Here is a 22,500-nt window from a genome sequence, read left to right on the forward strand (position 1 = left end):
AAAATGAAGAGAGTTTTTGCTTAAAATAAGATAAATAATCTACCAATAATCTTAATTCAAACAGAAAACAAGATTATTTTCTCACTCCATTGGCAGATTATTTATCTTATTTTAAGCAAAAACTCTCTTCATTTTGAGTTATTTTTCCCCAAAACAAGACAATGATTTGTACTTATCTAGTAAATGTTTCTTAATATAAGAATGTTTAGATATTTAGATTAGAAACAAGCGAAAAGAACTATGTAAGAAAAGCATTTTTTGCAGTGTTGACATGCATAATACGAGTAACGGTTGAGTTAAAAATCTTCATTTGTGTTCTCCTGAAGAAACAAACACACCTTGGGGGTCAGCAGATAAACATCACAGGCTCATTTATGGCTGAACTATCCCTTTAAGCACACACTCACAAACCCAGACAACAAGACTTCATATCTTCTACCATGAATGTTTCGATATTTGTACTGGAAAACAAGACAAAAATACGCATTTCAGAAACGCCATCCACTTTGCGCCGAATCTCCCAGCAGGTGAAGCACATGCCTGGCTGTGCTCAGGGTCACGGATGGGTCACAGATTGAGTATTTCATCCACAGACGTCCAGAGACTGACTGATTACACGCCTCAGTGTCACGACACAGAGAGGAAAACAACCTCAAGAACAAAAGAGGCCAGACATGTAATATCAGTCCTGTAGAAAATACCAGTGCAGACTCCAGAGACCGGCTGATGGAGACTCCTCGGGCCATTCTGCTGACACTCATCCACACGAGAGCTCAGATCTTTAGATTGAGTGTTTCATAAGGAGTGGAGGGGGCAAAATCACTGAGATTCACACACACACACGCGCAAACACACACACACACACACACACACACACACACACACACACACACACACACACACACACACACACACACACACACACACACACACACAAACGCTCACGCACTGCCCCTGCCCCTAAACCTACCCATCACAGGAAACATTCTGCATTTTACTTTCTAAAAAAAATCATCCTGTGTGATTTATAAGCCTTTTGAAAAGTGGGGGCATGGGTAATGTCCTCATATTTCACCCTCTCCTGTAATATCTGTGTCATACCCATGGCATTATACACATTTGAGTCCTCATATGTCACAAAACCATACTGGATGCCCGTGATCTTCAGCCCTTAGATGGCACTGCATCACATACAGGAATGATACTGTAATGGACATCACAACATGGGCTCAGGAATACTTCCAGAAAACATTGGTGAACACAATCCACCGCGCCATTCGCCGTCGCCGGCTAAAACTCTATAGGTCAAAAAAGAAGCCATATCTAAACATGATCCAGAAGCGCATGCGTTTCCTCTGGGCCAAGGCTCATTTAAAATGGACTGTGGCAAAGTGGAAAACTGCTCTGTGGTCAGACGAATCAAAATGTGAAGTTCTTTTTGGAAAACTGGGACGCCACACACTGCATCAATTACAGCATCATGGCTGTGTAGAAGAAGGATCCGGCACTGAAATGGCCAGCCTGCAGTCCAGATCTTTCACCATTAGAAAACATTTGGTGCATCATAAAGAGGAAGAGGCGCCAAAGAAGACCTAAGACAGTTGAGCAACTAGAAGCCTGCATTAGACAAGAATGGGACAACATTCATATACCTAAACTTGAGCAGCTCGTCTCCTCAGTGCCAGACGTTTGCAGACTGATATAAAAAGAAGAAGGGATGACACACAGCGGTAAACATGGCCTTGGCCAAACTTTTCTGAGATGTGTTGATGAAATTTAAAATCAACTTATTTTTCCCATATAAATAATACATTTTCTCAGTTTAAACATTTGATATGTCAGCTATGTTGTATTCTGAATAAAATATTAAAAATGTAAACCTTTCACATCATTTGGTTTTTAATCACAATTTGTACAGTGTCCCAACTTTTTTGGAATCGGGTTTGTACTTAGCAAATCTGTAACCGTGCCATCTTTGATGATGTAAGAAAACAAAAATACAGTGACAATCAGCATGAGCTAAACCCAGTCAGTGATGTTTCCTCCTCTGCTTCTTACAGACAGAACATCGCATGTGTTGTTTCTGTTTGTGAATAATGAGCATCACTCCTGTGCACTGAGCTCTCTCTCTCTCTCTCTCTCTCTCTCTCTCTCTCTCTCTCTCTCTCTCTCTCTCTCTCTCTCTCTCTCTCTCGTGAGGATATTTTCCCACTGTGTGTTAAGTGACGGTAAGTCAGTTCTCTGTTTACTTCCCCAAGCATGAAATCACAAGCTCACGGACTGTAATAGCATTAGCGCTTGAGAATGAAGGCTAATATATTACATTTGCTCTGTGTTGATGGGAACAGACAGAGATCACACAACTCTCTCATGAGGAGAACACGACCTCAGCGGACACATGCACCAGCACCAAAAGATTTACTTTTTATATATTTACATTTATGCATTTGCAGGAAGCTTCCCACAATGCCTCTGGGCTAAAATGGCTGTGTTTGAGTTCCTCATCCACTGTTGAGGAGGCTGATGATGTCATCTGTCAATCTGTCCTCAGCTGACAGTGATAAATGAAGCGTTCAACGGGACAAAGGCATCGAACCGTCGTTTAGATTGCAGTAAAACAAACACACACACACACACACACACACAAACACACTCACACACTCACATACACACTCTTAACTCGAGACGCTTTCACTGGAGCAGAAGGACTGTTGAGTCTTGACTCTGTCTAACTGTGTTTAACTCTGAGGAACCGGTTTGATCCAGATCCAGTGGAGGACACTCACTGCAATGGGGATAAGCTGAACTGGAGTTAGACACACGTGATGCATTCTGGGAAATGAAGTGTTCTTCATTGATAAAATATGATAAAATATTGCAACTAAATATGAAATTAAATGGGTAACCATTCAAAATCTGGAAGTATGTCCCACCTACCCATCTATCTACCCATCCATCCATCCATATATCTATCACTCCATCCATCTATTAATTTATCTATCGCTCCATCCATATATCTAAACGCTCTATACATCCATCTATATATCGCTGTATCCATCCATCTATCCATCCATCCATCCAACCAATTTATCCATCTCTCTCAGTCCATCTATATATCACTGTATCCATCCATCAATCCATCCATTTTTCTATTGCTCCATCCATCCATCCATCTATATATCGCTCTATCCATCCATCCATCCAGCCTGACGGATCATTTTGAGTCCGTCTTGGCGCCGCCGACCGTGCCCGGGACCGCCAGCATCCATCCATCCATCCATCCATCCATCCATCCATCCATCCATCCATCCATCCATCCATCCATCCCTCTATCCCTCCCTCTATCCATCCATCCATCCATCCATCCATTTATATTTTGCCCCATCCATCCATCCATCCATCCATCCATCCATCCATCCATCGCTCCATCTTTCGCCCTCTCCCCAACAAAAGCCTGACGGGTCATTTTGAGTCCGTCTTGGCGCGTCACCGACCGGTCCCGGGACCGAGGCACCATCGGTCGGCGTCCGGGGAGGATCGCCAGCATCCATCCATCCATCCATCCATCCAATTTATCTTTCTCTCTATCAGTCCATCTATATATCACTGTATTCATCAATCCATCAATCCATCTATTTTTCTATTGCTCTATCCATCCATCTAAATATTGCTCTATCCATGCATCCTTCCATCTATATATCGCTCCATCCATCCATCTATATATCGCTCTATCCATCCATCCATCCATCCATCCATCCATCCATCCATCCATCCATCCATCCATCCATTTATCTTTTGCCCCATCCATCACTCTATCCATCCATCCATCCATCCATCCATCCATCCATCCATCCATCCATCCATCCATCCATCCATCCATCCATCTGTCACTCTATCCACCCACCATCCATCTATCTATCCATCAATCGCTCCATCTTTCGCCCTCACCCCGACAAAAGCCTGACGGGTAATTTTGAGTCCGTCTTGGCGCACCGCCGACCCTGCCCGGGACCCCATCCATCCATCCATCCATCCATTGCTCTATCCATCCATCCATCCATTGCTATATCAATCCTTTTATCTATCCATCCATCCATCTTGTTGACTGAAGCGCTCTTGAATCAGTGATGTCCAGAGTGCGGTGGGGTCAGGTTTGCAGCGGTGTGCGATCATCAGCTGTGGATCTCAGCCTCAGTCTTGAGCTTCATCCGTCAGAGACTCGGACTCTATTACACATCGGGAGGCTCCATCATAATGGACAGCTGTCAGCGGTTATTAATGAGGAGAGCAGCGGGAGAAAGCCTCACCTCATACTCAAAGTCATCGGTCCTGTCTGCGTCAGCCACCATGTTGGAGAGATACTCGCTGCCCTCGAAGTATTCCTGATCCATCGTGTGCAGAGAGTGGCAACTGCAGAGAGGAAGCACATTACGACACCTCTTTATATTTACAGCGCTATACACACATTTCAAACTGCACATGCTTTATCAAACGCATCAAAAAATAATAATAATAATAATGCGTTCGATTTATATAGCGCTTTTCAAGGCACTCAAAGCGCTTTACATTTGGAAAGGGGAATCTCCTCAACCACCACCAAAAAAAGAGACATTAACATGGAAATATTTAATACAGTCACACTGTTTCTGAATTCCCAAAAAACTACATCATGACATGCACCAATAAAATGATATAAAACACTTCATATATTTCGGTTTCCTCTGAGACACACACTGCAAAAAATGCTCTTTTACTCAGTAATTTTGTCTCGTTTCTAGTCTAAATATCTAACAATTCTTAAATCAAGATGCATTTACTAGATCAGTAAAATGACATACGGTACGATGTCAGCGGACGGACACACACACACACAAACACACACACCACATAAAGCTCCTGTCATGTGCCGCTGCTGATAATGTGAGGAGACTCCTCTTCATAAATCTCATCTGCTGGCCTCAAGGTGCCTGTGGTCTCTATTGTTCAGTATTGTGTGGAGGAATATTCTCTGCTCATCGATCATTAGTGTGTCAAGCATGTGTGTGTTTGCTCATCGATCATTAGTGTGTGAAGTGTGTGTGTGTTTCAGATCTGAGCCGTGTTCCTCTGGTTTAATCAGGAGGTGTATGATCTGCTGTGAGTCAGTGGGAACCACATTAGTGGAGTCTATCAAACGAGCTGAAGCCAAACCAGCAGAAACCGGATCGGATCTGATCTGAGTAACCGGTTTGACACTCACTGCTATGGGGATAAGGTGAACTGGAGTTAAACACTCCAGTTGATTCTGGGAAATCAAACGTTAATATATATTAAATATGCTGAAATATTGCAACTAAATATTAATTTATATGGGTGACCACTCAAAATCTGGAAGTATGTCCCACCTACCCATCTATCACTCTATCCATCTGTCATCTACTTCATTCTTTCATCTATTCATCCACCAATCCATCACTCTATCCATCCATCCATCCATCCATCCAACAGTCTATCCTTTCACCCATTCATCCACCAATCCATCCAACACTCTATCCATCCATCCACCACTCTATCCTTTCATCCTTTCATCCACCAATCCGTTGACCAATCCATCCATCCATCCATCCATCCATCCACCAATGCATTCAACCATCGCTCTATCCATCCATCCATCCATCCATCCATCCATCCATCCATCCATCCATCCATCGAACAACCCATCCACCAATCCATCTATCCATCTATCTGCAGATTCACCCATCCATCCATCCATCCATCCATCCATCCATCCATCCATCCATCGCTCTATCCATCCATCCATCCATCCATCCATCGAACAACCCATCCACCAATCCATCTATCCATCCATCTACAGATTCATCCATCCATCCATCCATCCATCCATCCTCGCTCTTTTGTTCCATTCATCTATCGCTCTATCCATCTATCCCTCTATCCATCCATCCATCCATCCATCCATCCATCCATCCATCCATCCATCCATCCATCCATCCATCCATCCATCACTTTATCAGCCCATCAGTCCATCCATTGCACTATACATCCATCCAAAATGTAAAAGGCATTCACTCAGTGTACAACCCTTGTGGTCTAATAAAATCCTCCCGGAAGAGGCACTGAGGCCAGGCAGCTGACAGTCCCGATGAGACTAAATTATTTACCAATTCATACATCCAAGCACCATTATAGCAACAATATTCACTAAGAATTCCTGGACACCTTTCTTTAGTAGGACAAAGGGATCCAAATAATCCAAATCAGCATATGACTCACCAAAGGGAATTTGGAAACAAAACACGGATCTTGAGCAGGAGACAAATTTTAGCCTATGAATTATCAATGGGCCATTGTGCAGCATTAATTACCTCCCTAACACCCTCTCTGCGCCTCACACACTTTCAATTAACTTCCCAGCATCCCCAGCACAGCTTGTTTTGCAGTTCCTCTGTCTCGAGGGGGGAAACCCAGATACTCCTCATGATAAACTTTATCTCGTTCCTGCTTTGGTTCTCCTGAGAGCTACTCCACAGCAAGAAAGAGAGAATTAGGAAAGATTTCTGCACTGATGTCGAGGAAACCCCACACTGTAAATGTTTTTGTTGTTTTAACTAAAGTAAGTGACCTGGGCTGACTTAAAATTTTGAGTTTATTGAAATAAAAAAATTGAGTTGATACAATGAAGGGAATTAGTTTAATAAATAGAAACTCAAAATATTATTGTATCCGAACCACATAAAACATTTGACAAATCATGAAAATAACAAAATATTTGTCATCACAAATAAAACACACAATTACCCAGTATGCTTACAATTTTTTTAATAATATTTGAATAAAGTTTGTTGATTCTCAAAAATGTTCATTGTATTAACTCAAATTTTTAATTTCAATGAACTCAAAATTTTAAGGCAACCAGATAACTTATTTTGGGTCCACTTTATAAGGTGGCCTTAAGTAAATGTACTTACATCAAAAAACAAGTACAATGTACTTACTGTGTTCAGATTGTATTGGAAAGCACTTTTGCTGATATTGAGGTGGATACGGGTAGATTTTAGGCTCAGGTGTGGTGTTTTGTGGGCCAGTTTAAGGGTAGAGTTAGGGTCAGGTGTGGTGCTATGGGTCAGTTTAAGGGTAGAGTTAGGTGTAAGGGAAGTGCCAACTGTGTAATTATAAATGTAACTACAGAAAATAATTACAGACGTAATTACATGCAGGTATTTTTTTTAAATGTAAGTACAATGTAAAAACATGTATGTACACAATAAGTGCATTGTATCAAATGATTAATTACAATGTTTTTGTACAAGAGTTTTTACCTGTCCGACAGGAGGAATGGGCAGATGTCCGGCACAGGTGGTGTGATGGGACGGAGTTTGGCCAAAGCCATGATATGCTCGAAGGTGATTTCGGTCTGAGTGCACACGTCCACCACCTGGACGTCCTGGCATGACCCCTGACCCCGGGGTACAGGGTTTCGCCGGAGCACCTGCACCACAATGGGATCTTTGGCACTACGGAAAGCTTCAACCGCCTCCTCATGGCTCGCTCTTGACAGATCCCTCCCGTTCACCTGTAACCCGAGAGAAATTAGAATCACACACTGACCTCATTGCGAAACATATCACTTTTTAACTCTTTCCCTGCCAAACACAGAATTTTCGGTTATTTGTGAGAAAACGCTTCCAGGCCAAAACCAGACTTTTCTGTGTTTCCATGTTTTCACTGTCACACGCTAGAGGGCGCTATTACACATCTTCTGAATGAGTTATGGATCTCCTGATCTAAACACACGCGAGTAATGGGTCCTGCACACTGTGCGATTTTTCAAAATCCTTTGGGAATGTTACTTGTCAGACTGTATGAACAGATCGCCGCTGTAAGCCGTCACACTGTAAGATCTTAGCGGTCATTCATGTCAGACTGTACGATAGTCAAGGCACGCTAAAGATGGGACGCAAGCAAGAAAACTCATCCGGAGTTTTATATCATCAATGAATGACGCGTTCGGTGCAGGGATGGAAATTAACTTTTTTGTCCACCGGCCACTGAGGCTGGTGGATTTCAAAATCTACCAGCCACTCCATGTTTTTACCAGCCACTTTCCTTTTTTTAACCGACAATGTGTAACTGCATGCGAAAAATTAATACTACAAGCTGTACAATACTTAAGCAGTTTATTTAATCTCAAGTCTCAATGAAATACTGACATTTTCTCAATCTCTCTTATACACACACAAACCATGAACTGATATACATTTCATAAAATGAGTAGGGCTCTGTGCGCTTTTTTTTTACCTGGATGTGGCATTTGGATGATTCGTGATCTTTTATGGCTTCCAGTTTTAGGTTTTTAGTCCAAACAATGAAACTATTAGTTTTGGCATCTTCTGAAGCGTGTTGACGACACACCGAGCAGAACATTGTCAGTAGGGATGCACAGAAATAAAAATTCTTGGCCAAAACCGAAACACCAAAAGAAATTATCCCAACTATTAGTACCATTGCATGTATGGCTAATGCTGTGACTGTGTAACTTAAAAAATCAAGGCATTGCGATTGCATAAATTAATATTAAAGTTTCAAATTTTAATCAATTACAAATTATGCAAATATTTATTTAGCACATTGCAACAATCCACAGTATAAAACACAATTCAAACTAAAATGTTTAACTTGACCTCACTCATGTGTGCATTTAATAATAGCTAATGTACAGACCTAATGGCCTGCAGAAAGGTACAGAAATTCAATAAAGTAATCAAATGTAAAATAACTGCATATTTTAAATTAAAGATTGATCCTTATTAAACTTACAAAAGCTATTCAAGAGCAGTGAGTGATGTCCTTTTGTTTGACATTAAACAGACAGCAGTAAAGGCTACTGCCCCTTTAAGACCTAGTGCAGGGATATGCTCTTCTTTCTCGACTGTATAACGTTCACTTAAGGCATATTCAGACTATGTCTGCTTGGATACTAATCAAGATGGACATGTTGACATACTTTTTGTGTGAGTTTGTCCATTTAAGCGCAAGACTTGAAAGAGAACTCAATATTTGCGCGCTGTGAGACGAGTGCTCGTTCTCGGATGATGCGAAGTGACGGATCTTCTTTCAGCGCGCGCGAGTTCGTATTTGCGCCTTCTGGTACTACATCTGGGTAATGACGGCGAAAAACGACTGGTTATATTCGGACATACGGCCGCACTCGCATGCATTGCACAAAGTTTACAAAGAGGGGAAACAGTATGCTATTTTTATTTACCCGCCACCGTGGCCGGTAGGTGAAGCGAGTTTACCCGCCACAACTCAAAATCACCCGCATTTGGCTGGTGGCGGGTGCTAATTTCCATCCCTGGTTCGGTGACGGTGAGCTGCATTTCATGCAGGACTGAAATGGAGACTACAAAGAAATCTGTAGCTCTCATTTCGGTCACAGTTTGTCTTGAAAAATCGAGATATTTGACGATTGTCGTAGGAGAAGTCACACTGCAGGATTGTGCAGCAAATCTTCTGACACTGCCAGAATTTTGTCTGAGGTAAAATTTGATCACAGCGGTCATTAATTGGCTGCCGGTGAACATGTCAAACTAGCGATCAAAGACGTAGTCTAGGATCACAGAAATCTTTTAGGATTTGCAAAATTTGTCTCAGACGGTCAAATCGTGGCCAAAATCGCACAGTGTGCACCCGGCTTAAGACACAGTAAAACAAGATGTCATATGTAATCATATGCATATGAAAAATAACAAGATCAGCAACATTAAACATCATATAAATCAAAACTATCTAATGTTACTGAAGCATTAGAGGTGTAGATGGACTCGATCTCCTCATCTGTGTTTGATCATCACTGAATCTGATCATTAATCATCATATAATGATGGAGTCAGTCTTTCACACGCACATGATTTTCTCAGCTTTTTGTTCAAAATGTTGCTTTTTTTATGAAACTTACCCATTTGTGTTGATAAAAAAGAATAAAACAAGTTTTTTGTTTAAAAGAAGAGGGTTGGCTCTTTCTTTTGATATATTGCATGCTTAGATATTCATAAAAATAAATATTCTATGGGCTATTACATTTTGGTGAAAATGGTCAAAAACCCTGGCGGTGGCTGGCAACTTAAAAAAAAAAAAAAGTGCAGGCGAGGAAAGAGTTAAATGAAGTGTCATTGTAGAGAAAAGAGCAGCGTGAAATTCCATGCATTTGAATCGCATTAAAAATTCCCATCAATTTGGATTACATATGCATCACGTTATTAGTTTGATTAAAACTTGCTATCCAAATGGATAATTCTTAAATTCATGCCCAAATATTTGCATTTATATAGTCATTTCTTTAATGATTCACACAAACACAGACTGATACAGTCCAGATCTCCAGAGTGACTGCATGTCTATTCATCAGTAATCTGTAATTAAACTCTCTTGGAATGAATTGAGCAGATTGAGTCGCACAGGACACTGATTGGCTATTAATGACACACATTATATCATCCGGCGGCCACCGCTGAGAAAACGTTCAAAGCATCATTAAGATCTGATCTGGAGCGGTGTGTGTCTCTCAATCTAAAGTAAGTCATACATGAGAGTGTCTGAAGCCATCACAGTGAAGAGTGATCAGAAGATTGGGACCAAATGATGGGAGCTTCATCTCCAGTACGGATTATATTCATGCATGTTTTATTGGATCACTTCATAGAGTTCATATTGACAGTTCAGAAATGAGTTTACAGCTCTGAAAATAACAACTAAACTAAAGGATCTAGTCCTGAATCAACCAATAAAGTGAGAGAGGGGTGGGGCTATCCGAAAGACTGACCAATGATAGATGTCATTCTTGGTGCCGAAATTAAGCCACCATATCGGCCACCATATCAGTATCGGCCGATATATGTTAATTTGTATTATCGTTATCGCTCTGATGAGAAAATTTGTCCGATATATTAAAGCTGATAAATTAGAGATGCACCAATTGCAATTTTCTTGTCAGATTCAGATTTCTTTGTAAGCAGATACCGATTTTTGCTTCTAACCAATGGAGTGAGAGTGGGGCGGAGCTATTAGACAAACTGACCAATGACAGACGGGGCGTGTTCATGAACCATGATTGAAAACTTGTCATTATTGGTGCAGAAATTAAGCACCACGATATATCGGCAACCATATTAGTATCGGCTGATATATTTTCATTTTTAGTGTTCTCGTAATCGATCTAATGAGAACATTTGGCTGATATGCACTGCAAAAAATAATCTTAATTCAAACAGAAAACAAGATTATTGTTCTTACCACATTGGCAGATTATTTATCTTATTTTAAGCAAAAACTCTCTTCATTTTGAGTTATTTTTTCCCAAAACAAGACATTAATTAGTAAATGTTTCTTAATGTAAGAATTTTTAGATGACTAGAAACAAGACAAAAATACTGAGTAAGAAAAGCGTTTTTTGCAGTGTATTAACGCCGATACATTAGAGATGCAGCAATTTAAGTTTTCTAAGCAGATTCAGATTTCTTTGTAAGTGTGACCTGCCGATACCTATTTTTGCTGCTAACCAATCATGAACCATGATTAAATCTCTCATTCTTGGTGCAGAAATGAAGTACTTCACCTTTAAATGTAATACATTTATAACAATTTCAAGCACAAAATTAAATATACAACCTAAATCCCCATGCAAATCTTATCCATATCAGAGAAAATCCTTGCTAAAGCAGCTTTCTGAATAATAGAGGCATTACAAGCATTCCGTTAACGCTATAAATTACCAATGAACACGCGCCGCTGGGACGGAGACTGTTTCAATGCAGATGAGAAGCCCTTTGACGTCATATAATATTGATGCTTTCATCAGGCTCACTGTTGGAGCGACTCAAGCGTGTGTGTGCTGACTGAAGCGTGCGTTTGTTCTGCATATGTACAGGCGAGGAGAGGCTTCGTTTAACTCAGTAATTGGCCCACGGAGAGAATAATCATGAGGAAATAGTCCAGTGAATCTCACCATTTACAATCTAATACGGTCAAACCAACACAGCCGTATATACTGCTGTTCCAACGGCTCACGACATAATGACTCTATGGAAGGGAAATTAATGGACAGACACCAGAAATAATGCCAGATTCATTTCCAAACAGTCAAATAACACGCTGGAGGTTTCTGTTTTGGTGGAGGAACTGAATCGTGGAGCAGAGAGGTGGGAAAACAAAGGATGGTGTGTAGATAAATGATCTTGCTCGTGGCTCATGACAGGCTGAGAGAAAAACGAGCAAATCTGAGGCATAAGCGCCACGTGCCCTCTCCTGACTCTCTGAATGAAAAGAAACCACGCTAAAGGAAGGAGTGTTGGAGGAGTTTCCGCCGTATTGTTTAAATGAGAGCCAGATGGAGCAATTAATCCCAATTGAGGATGGGGATAATTATTCATCTGCCGGCCGGCTAGCATCAGCCCCATTCAGACCAGCCCGGATGATAGTGCTAATGAGGAGAGGAACCTAGAGGAAACATGACACCAACAGCCATCCTTATCTCCATAAACACTGATCGGACCACATCGGGAATCCCAGTCTGAATTATACGAGAATTTAAAAGTAACAAACAAGAGGATGAAATTAGGGATGCACAATATACCAGCCATATTGTTATCGGCCGATATATGTTGATTAGCGGGCCTAGACCCTATTGTATCTGTTCGTTTTCTTCTCTATTATTAAAGGGTTAGTTTACCCAAAAAGGAAAATTACCCTCCCTCACCCGTCGTTGGACACCCGTCAGACCTTCGTTCATCTTCAGAACACAAATGAAGATATTTTAGTGTAAAGCTGAGAAAGGCTTCAGATAGGCCTCCATTGGCATTCAGTCCATTCCCACTCACAAGACCCATAAAGGCCCTAAACACATCGACACACAGCCCATCTCACTACAGCGGCTGGACAATCACTTTACAACGCGACGAGAATAGTTATTGTGCGCACAAAAAAATCTAAATAATGACTTTATCCGCCAAGTTCTTGTCTTCCGTGTCGGTCTCGCTCCTCCTCTTCTGGGTCATGAGCGGCCGATCTGTGTCATATTCTCACGCATGTGTCGAGTTCATGGCGGTAACTTGGCGGATAAAGTCGTTATTTTGATTTTTGTGCACAATAACTATTCTCGCCGCATTGTAAAATGATTGTAGAGCCGCTGTAGTGAGATGGGCTTTGTGTCGATGTGTTTAGGGCTTTATGGGTCTTGTGAGTGGGAATGGACTGAATGCCAATGGAGGCCTATCTGAACTAACCCTTTAATATTCTTCTTTATTGGCTGTCCAATCATTGGAATGTGAGAAAATGATGAAATTTGGCACAGTTGTAGAGATGCTCATGAATAGTAATTGGACCAAATTTGGATTCTCTAGGACTAACTCTATAGCGCCACCACCATGTTCTTTTTGAGGTCATCCTACCTGTACTTCTAAACTATTCTTCATTTTATCTCTGCTGTTTTGTTCTTCTGGCTCTGCATTGCACTGCATGGCTTGGCCCCGTAAAACTGATTACAGTTCTTGTTTTTAATGTTATTATTATTGTTCCAATAAGAAAATTTGGCCTATATATTAAAGCCGATAAATAATGAGACGCTGAGACGCTTCAGATGCACACTGTTCGCCATGATGTTTTTTTATATTTGATGGGAAAGGGGAAAAAATTGCATCTCAGAATAATACATTGGTTATCGGCTTTCAAATATTAAGAATTATCGATTATCGGTATCGGGGCAAAATATAGGTGCATATAGTGCATCAATATTATTGTTTTACTGGTGGTTTTCATCTTGTAGAATTGCTTTATGTTGTCTGGTTCCATATGGAAAACCTAAATTTGTTTTAAATATTAACGTTATACTTATTATTTGAGAAAAAGGTTAGAGTATGTGGAAATCTATGTGGGAAAATGATGAGCTAAAATGGGTTTAACAAGAAGGTTCTTGAGTTTTAATCAGGGAATAGTGATTGAAAGGGATGTTATTAAATTCTCTTTACAAATTCTTTAGTTTTACTTCTTGCACATGGTATTCTTATTTTGTATGCATATGTTATCACTATTTAATTCACTATTTTAATAAAGCACTTTGATTTGCCATTGTGTATAAAATGTGCTATATAAATAAACTTGCCTATTATACTTATGAATGTGCTGCTGTGATTCTGGCGGCAGATGAAGCTGAAGAAGGAGCGTCTGTGTCTGTTTGCACAGGGATCTACAACAGCTGCGCTTGGAAAGACTCAAGCTTTCCTTACACACACACACACACACACACACACACACACACACACACACACACACACACACACACACACACACACACACACACACACACACAAAGCCACTTTAAACAAGCAGCTCATAAATAAAGGAGACAAAGATTGTTTTGACGCCTCATTTTTAACCTCTCTGTTCTCATTCTCCATCTTCTCAAGTACATATGAGTGGCTTTTAAATGATGCTGAATGCAGCGAGTGCATTAGTATTTCATATATTGTGACCAACGAGCATCAAACTAAATCTGAATCCATCAAACCGATCTAAGATCTGCTTCATCTTCCACTTGACCGCAGAAGAGCTGAATACATCCCACAGATGCACCACAAGAATGGTCTCCAAACTTCGGCTCAGCCCTCTGTGTGCCGGGAATCAATTTACATTTTCATAAACCCAATACAATATGGAGTCATGCACTTAGCCGAGAAGTGCCATTAAATTCCCCAAAACGTAAGCGAGAGTAACAGTGTCCCTCGGTTCTCTGTTAGCGTTCACATGGGCTAAATGTCTCATTTCAATAGTAAGTGTCAGGCTAAAATATGAGTAGGTGCTGTAGAGGCGTTATGAGTTCATAAATCATTCCCTGACAGACGGGTCGGCCGTACGGGATATAAAACAGCAGTCGGACCACCGGGGAAATCTGACTGTCCCTTTCTTTCAGACGCGACACGAGCAGCTACACAGCAAACCTTCACCTCGGCTCTAAACATTTCTCACACTAATGGAGCCAATCTGCTCTGCGGGAGCACCGTGTCACATTATACACCAATTCAACAATTCCCTGCTTCAGTTCATCTCCTGACACCCTCGGACCAAACACACTCCACCATCTGAATACTGAGATTACAGAAAACACACTTAACGGGTTAGTTCCCCCAGAAATGAAATGTCTGTCATTAACTCCTCTCCCTAATGTCGCTCCACACCCGTCAGACCTCCGTTCATCTTCACACACAGTTTAAGATATTTTATATTTAGTCTGAGAGCGTATGCAAGTGTATGCACACTATACTGTCCATGTCCAGAAAGGGAATAAAAACATCATCACAGTAGTCCATATGAGACATCAGTGGGTTAATTAGAGTCTCTTGAAGCATCCAAAATACATTTGGGTCCAAAAATAACAAAAACTACGACTTTATTCAGCATTGGCTTCTCTTCCGCGTTTGTGTTCAATCCTCAAATAAAGATTCAAACGGTTATGAATCAGTGAATCGACTCATGATTCGGATCACCAATGTCTCGTGATTTCAGCAGTTTGACACGCGATCCGAATCATGAGTCGATTCACTGACTCATAACGGTTCAAAGCTTTGTTCTGAAATCGGCAATCACTATATAAGTCGTTATTTTATTTTTTTGTGCACCAACTCTATTCTGGCCTCTTCATCAATGATTGTAGAGCCGCTGTAGTGAGATGGGCTTTGTAACGACGTCTTTAGTGCCTTTATGGGTCTTGAGAGAGGAAATGACATTGGTGTCAATGAAGGCCTTTCTGAGCCATCGGATTTCAACACTAATATCTTCATCTGTGTGTGAAGATGAGCGGAGGTCTGACAGCTGTCCAACCACAGCAGGAATTAATGACAGATTTACATTTTTGGGAGAACTAACCCTTTAAGTGAAAATTAATATTCTGTGAAAAAATATTAAAGGGCAGCAGGACTTCAGTGAGGAACCTGGGTGTGCTCTTTGATACCAATCTTTCATTTGAAAGCCACGTTTCTAGCATCTGTAAAATTGCATTCTACCATCTTAAATATATATCTACATTACGGCACATGCTTTCAATGCAAAATGCTGAACAGTTAGTACATGCGTTCATGAGCTCAAGGCTAGATTATTGTAATGCTCTACTGGGTGGTTGCCCTGCTCGCTTAATAAACAAACTCCAGCTGGTCCAAACCGCAGCAGCTCGAGTTCTTACTAGAACCAGGAAGTATGATCATATTAGTCCAGTTCTGTCAACACTGCACTGGCTCCCTATTAAACATCGCAGACATTTTAAAATCTTGCTTATTACTTACAAAGCACTAAATGGTTTAGCTCCAGTACTTAAGCGAGCTCTTAACACATTATACTCCATCACGTCGATTGCGGTCTCAAAACTCTGGCCAGTTGATCATACCTAGAATATCTAAATCAACTGCAGGCGGTCGATCCTTTTCCTATTTAGCTCCTAAACTCTGGAACAGTCTTCCTAGCATTGTTCGGGAAGCAGACACACTCTGTCAGTTTAATGTCAATGTTCTCACAGAATCAAGTTTTTTGAAGATGATAACGGTATTGTTTCAAAACGCAAAAAAACTTTCATTAAAATATAATAATTAAAAGTGGGGGAAAACTCACATTATGAAATAAACGTTTGTCCTCCAAAATACGCTGGCCACAATTATTAGCACCACTAGATATTCTTATGAGTAAAATATCTGTGAAGTATATTCCCATTATTATTTACATATTTTAGCACACCAGGGTCACTAGGAACATAGAGTTGTCCAGCTATGTTTTCCTGTTTCAGGAATATGAGGAAACATAACGAACAAACTCCCTTAATCATCATTACAATGAGTAAAAGCACAGACTATAGTTCAGCAAAAGAGTGTTGAGCTTCACATAATAAGAAAAGACCTAATGCATTGAAAAATCCCATTTCTACCATCAGGGCAATAATTAAGACGTTCAATCAACGAAATATGTTCTGAATCTGCCATGTGTGTATATCGTCCTAATGCACAAGAGGAGAAGTGTTTGAGAAGATAAATACTCTCACAGATCACAGATGGAGAACTGCAGAGATTAGTGGAGTCTTTGGCTCAGAAAAACTAAAAAAAGACCAAACAACCCCTACATCACCACATGTTGTTTGGGAGGATTTCTCCTCGCTCATCCAGAAACAATCTCCAGCATATCAAGTTCAGACACGACTGGAGCTTCAGATGGGACCAGGATCTGTGCTCGGATGACACTAAAACAAGAGCCTTTCGGCAGCAAACACACCAGATGGCATATAAAGCCCATGGTTAAATACAGGAGGATCTTTAACCTTATGAGCCTGTTTTTTTTGGTGGAGGTCCTGGACTTCTTTTTCAGACGCATAGCCTATGGATTCCAGCGAATACCAGCAGATGAAAGACTGCTTCTGCTAGAAATCTTATAATGAGCCGTGGTTGGACAATGATCCAAAACAAACATTAACATCAACACACACATGTCACTGAGCAGAAAATAAAGCTTCTGCCATTGTCATCCCATCTCTGACCTGAACGCTATAGCCTGAAAACTGAAGAGACGAGAACTGAGGAATGATCTCTGATGTCCAAACTCATCAGGCATTACAGGAGAAGACTCAGAGCTGGCTTCCTGGGAACGACGTTGAAAAAGCATTGAATAAAAGGATGCCAATAATTATGGCTAATGTGTTTTTGGAGGAAAGCTTATATTTTTGTGATTTTCCCCCTACTTTCAAGTCTTTTACTTCAATGAAAGGTTCAATTCTTTTGAAATTTTTACAGCCATATTTGATCATATTTATCAGGGGTGCCAATAATTCTGACCACATCTGTACAGTAGAGTCCTAAAACTGGATTGTGACATTTATAAAATTCACGGGTGGGGATGCGGGTGGATAATTAACTCTGTGCGGGCAGGTGGTAGCGCAGATGAAAAATATGTGCAATATTTCTGTGGGGAGGTGGACGAGTGAGAGAGAGCGAGAGAGAGCGAGAGAGGGAGAGAGAGAGACTGGGGCATGATTATGAATATGTGTCACCTGCGAGCCACACCGGTCTCGAGGCATATAAGGAACCAATGAAGGACGAGAGAGCACCAGACCTGGATTTGACGTTTAGTTGTGTTTACGTTTTATTAGGTGTGTGTGTGTGTGTGTGTGTGTGTGTGTGTGTGTGTGTGTGTGTGTGTGTGTGTGTGTGTGTGTGTGTGGCAGTTGTCCGTGACGGGCTGCCCACGTTACTTTCATTTTGTTTGGTTAAAGTCTTTTAAATGTTCGCCGGTTCCCACCTCCTTCTTCCCCCACAGGAATACTGTATTACAATTTATATGTCCAAATTACCATTACACATACACGTGTAACCCCTACTGTTCGGACCGGGACTTGAACCCGGGTCTGCCGGCATGAGAGTCGGACACTCTAACAAGGAGGCTAAAGGCTGCAACCTCTAGCGTCAGTCACTAGAGCATCTCTTGAGGTCAGAGGAGTGAGGTTTACTCGCACAGCAACTACCACTATCTGGCCTCTGTTACACACGCAACAACGATACTCCATTTGACCATTACGTCACCACAGCTGCGACGTTTGTTGATGCCCAGATGGAGCGAACGTTGCAGTAGCTATGGATGAAGTTTTGAATTGACAAAAAAATGTAAAAAATGTGTACTTTGAATGCAATGTAAGTCGCTTTGGATAAAAGCGTCTGCCAAATGCATACATGTACATGTAAAAAAAAGTTAAAGTAAAGTTGGTGAGTGGAGGATATGAAATTGTTGACAACAAGGCACTTTAGCCTGTTTCTTTAGCCCATTTACGACGCTGTTGATGTTGAGAGAGGTGCAAGATAAAAATAAAGCATTTTAATTGGAATGATTTTAGCGTTTGAGATTTATCGCGGGCACGGGTCGGGTAACGGGCCAAATATTACCGGGCCTGGGCGGGTGCGGATTTACTTTTGATATTTTCACGGGTCACGGTCGGATCTGGTGCCTACCCTTGCGGGTACGGGCGGGTCTCCAGAAATGGACCCGTGCAGGACTTTAGTTTAAGCTAGTATTCCAGTGTAGTATTGTATATTTTCCAGTCTTGTACATGTACTCACACAATGTTTAAGGTTGCATGTTGAGTATCCAGAGAAAGTGTGTATGGTATACAGCACAGATTGCAATTGTACTCTATTCCTAACTCACGTTATTCATTTCTAAAAGAGCCTGTGTGTGTCGTTCACCTGTTGAAAACTCGCTGGGTGGTTGTCAGGGCATTATGCGGTTGCTAAGAGGGTTTTCAGTGTTGCTATGTGTGGTTGCTAGGGTGCTTTGCTGAAGTTTCCTCAACAGCACTAGATGCTTGAGTTAAACGACCCCCAATCAGCTGAGTGAGCCTGGGGTCAGAGAGATCGTCCTCCATTACACTCAAACTAACACCAGCGGCTCACGCCATCACCAAACTTGCTGTCCTTCGTCTCTCTGTCCATCATCTCTCTCTTTCATTCATGTCTCTGTCTATCTTCACGATTAACCGTGAAAACAGAGACCAATGCGGAAACATGCCGGTGGACTCACACAACACATCATATATAAACACAGAGCAGCTAGCGTGACAATCTTGTGCCATAGTAACGGCTGGATTAGAGCTGGTAAACTTTCACCAGATTCTGTCTCAGCCCTGATGCAACACACGGCAATCCAGAGCCTGACCGCAGCGGAGCCGCATCATGTGGCCTCATCTGACATCAGCTAATCTATAAAGGCACAATTAACATCTTCACTCTCAGGAAAAGAGGTACAGTGCTGTCACTGGGGCGGTACCAGAAGGTACAAAACCAAAAAATGTATTAATATGTACCTTTAAGGTACTAATACGAACTTTGATATGAACCATTTAGGGGTGAGTAAGGTACAAAATTCACTTTTGTACCTTAGGGTACCGCCCCAGTGACAGCACTGTACCTTTTTTTCTGAGAGTGTTTAAAATATGACGTCTAATTGGTAAATTACATAAGAGATTTTCGTTTTACAGTTAGATGTATTTATTTAAATCAAATTGTACCTATATTTATTTAAATTCATTTTATTTTTATGTTTTAAAATGTATTTAAATCACATTTTATTTAACTAAATTTTCTATTCATTTAAATATCATTTTATTTACATATGTGTGTATGTTTATTTTAGTATTTTTAATCAATTACATTATTTAAAATATTTTATTAAAATAATATTATTGTATAATAAGTATTTTATATTTTTAATATGTTTATTTATTATAATATTTTATATTTAATTAAATATAATTATATTTATTTAAATTAATATTTTTTGTATTTATTTGAATCAAATTTATTTATTTAAATCACATTTTATTTCATTCAATTTTTCTATATATTTAAACATAATTTTAATTATATATGTATGTATTTTTGTTATTCATCTTACTACATTTTGGTATATATTACAAAATAAAAACTAATTTTTAAATATTTTAATACATTTTATTTCATTTATTTAAATTGTATTTATTTTAAATTAAATAAAAATAAATAATTTATGTATTTAATTTTTTATTATTGATTTATTTATTTATTTTGATAAATTGTGTTAATTTTAATGATTTTTTAATTTTAATCAAATGTAGTTAGTTTATCATTTTTTTTATTTATTTTTAACTTATTTTGATACACTTTCCCCAGACGCCCGATCTCTGATCTAGACTGGAGCAGAAACTCATATCTCTACTTATATATATACTAATATATGGGCAGGTTCATCCCCCATAATGCCCTGCAGGAGAGTCAGGTCTACTGAGGATGCAGATATAGTTCAGTTTGTGCTGTAGAGACGTTAAAATCACTGCAGAGCCTCACACACACACACACACACACACACACACACACACACACACACACACACACACACACATACACACACACACACACACACACACACACACATCTGACATATCATGAATTATCATAAATCGTGTGATATAATTTGAGATAAACTAAATGTAATATACCGTGATGACCACAGACAACAGCGCCGCCTGTCAATCATCCCTGTGATTGACAGATCAGATCCAGTGTCCCTATCTCACGCTCCTCTCGTTTATTAAAGATCACACACCTGCCCAACGGGAGCGGCCCGTGTGTCAGATATTATTGGCGACTTTAATGGGTTTTGTAATCTGGATTAATTACTAACGCATGTGAGCTGATCTGAACACATCGATCTCAGTCGGACAACAGCACACAATCCCAGAAGGCTTTGTGCTGCCGGCACCGAGAAACATCTCATTAAAACACATTCATAATCACACACACACACACACACACACACACACACACACACACACACACACACATTCTGCATTTTTACTTTCTCATAAAAACTCCTCCTGTGTGATTTATAAGCCTTTTGTAAAGTGGGGCCATGGGTAATGTCCTCATATTTCACCCTCTCCTGTAATACCTGTGTCATACCCATGGCATTATACACATTTGAGTCCTCATATGTCACAAAAACATGCCCACACTCGCACACATCTCTTTGTCTTCACACCGCGAACGCATCTGAACTGACTTTAAACCAGATCCGTTCCTTCAGATTATAACTCAAAATCTGACATATCCATTATAAACCTCATCTGATTGGCTCATGAATATTAATTAGCAGTAAATTGGCAGTAGTCGAGCAGCTTTCCCGCCAACAGCCTCAAAAATGGACTAATGTCAACTAGTTCCCAAAAAACCCTCTCTCATTTTCATTCAGGTTAGCTTGAAGTGCTCTGTGCTAAAACTGAAATGAAGAGATGTTGTCGTGGTGCGTTTGAGTTGAGCTGTGTTTATCAGGCTCGAGTGTGGAGAGGTGGATGATGGATTCAGGTCTGCTTTTGCCCTTCCTCCTTTATCCCCCTCTCCAGCCAGAAGTGTCCCATCAGGGCCTCCGTCTCTCGAGGGCTTTGTGTTCCCGTAGAGGTGACAGCGCACCTCTATTCACATCACAGGCCTGTGGAAATGCCAGAGCAGATACTGAAGCACAGATATCTCACAGAACAGCACGAACATCTGCTTAATAACACACACACACACACACACACACACACACACACACACACACACACACACACACACACACACACACACACACACACACACACACACACACACACACACACACACCTCAGCATACAAGGTCAGCATACAAACCAAATCTATCAGCACAGTTATATCAATTTGTGTGTGCGTGTACTTGTCTACCTATCTAACAAGGGACCTTGAGCGGGGCCATCTGTTTGTGTGCGGGGCCGTCTCTGTGTGGGTGGGACCGTCTTTTTGTGGGCGGGACCCTCGGTGTGTGGGCGGAGCCATCTTTTTGTGGGCGGGACCCTCTGTGTGTGGGCGGGGCCATCTTTTTTGAGGGCGGGACCCTCTGTGTGTGGGTGGGGGCGTCTTTTTGTGGGCGGGGCCCTCT

General features: G+C 40.7%; 1 protein-coding gene across 1 annotated transcript in view; it reads right to left on the minus strand.

Annotated features, from left to right (window-relative positions):
* LOC137064685 (PDZ domain-containing RING finger protein 4-like) overlaps positions 1-22,500 on the minus strand; it is a 43,232-nt gene that overhangs the window by 13,961 nt on the left and 6,771 nt on the right. Inside the window, exons 2-3 of the mRNA XM_067436149.1 lie at positions 7,320-7,573; positions 4,308-4,410 (exon numbers count right to left, since the gene is read on the minus strand). Of these exons, the coding sequence (XP_067292250.1) occupies positions 4,308-4,410; positions 7,320-7,573 (357 nt within the window). The remainder of the gene's footprint in view (positions 1-4,307; positions 4,411-7,319; positions 7,574-22,500) is intronic.

Source organism: Pseudorasbora parva, chromosome 25, assembly GCF_024679245.1.
Source record: "Pseudorasbora parva isolate DD20220531a chromosome 25, ASM2467924v1, whole genome shotgun sequence".
NCBI lineage: Eukaryota > Metazoa > Chordata > Actinopteri > Cypriniformes > Gobionidae > Pseudorasbora > Pseudorasbora parva.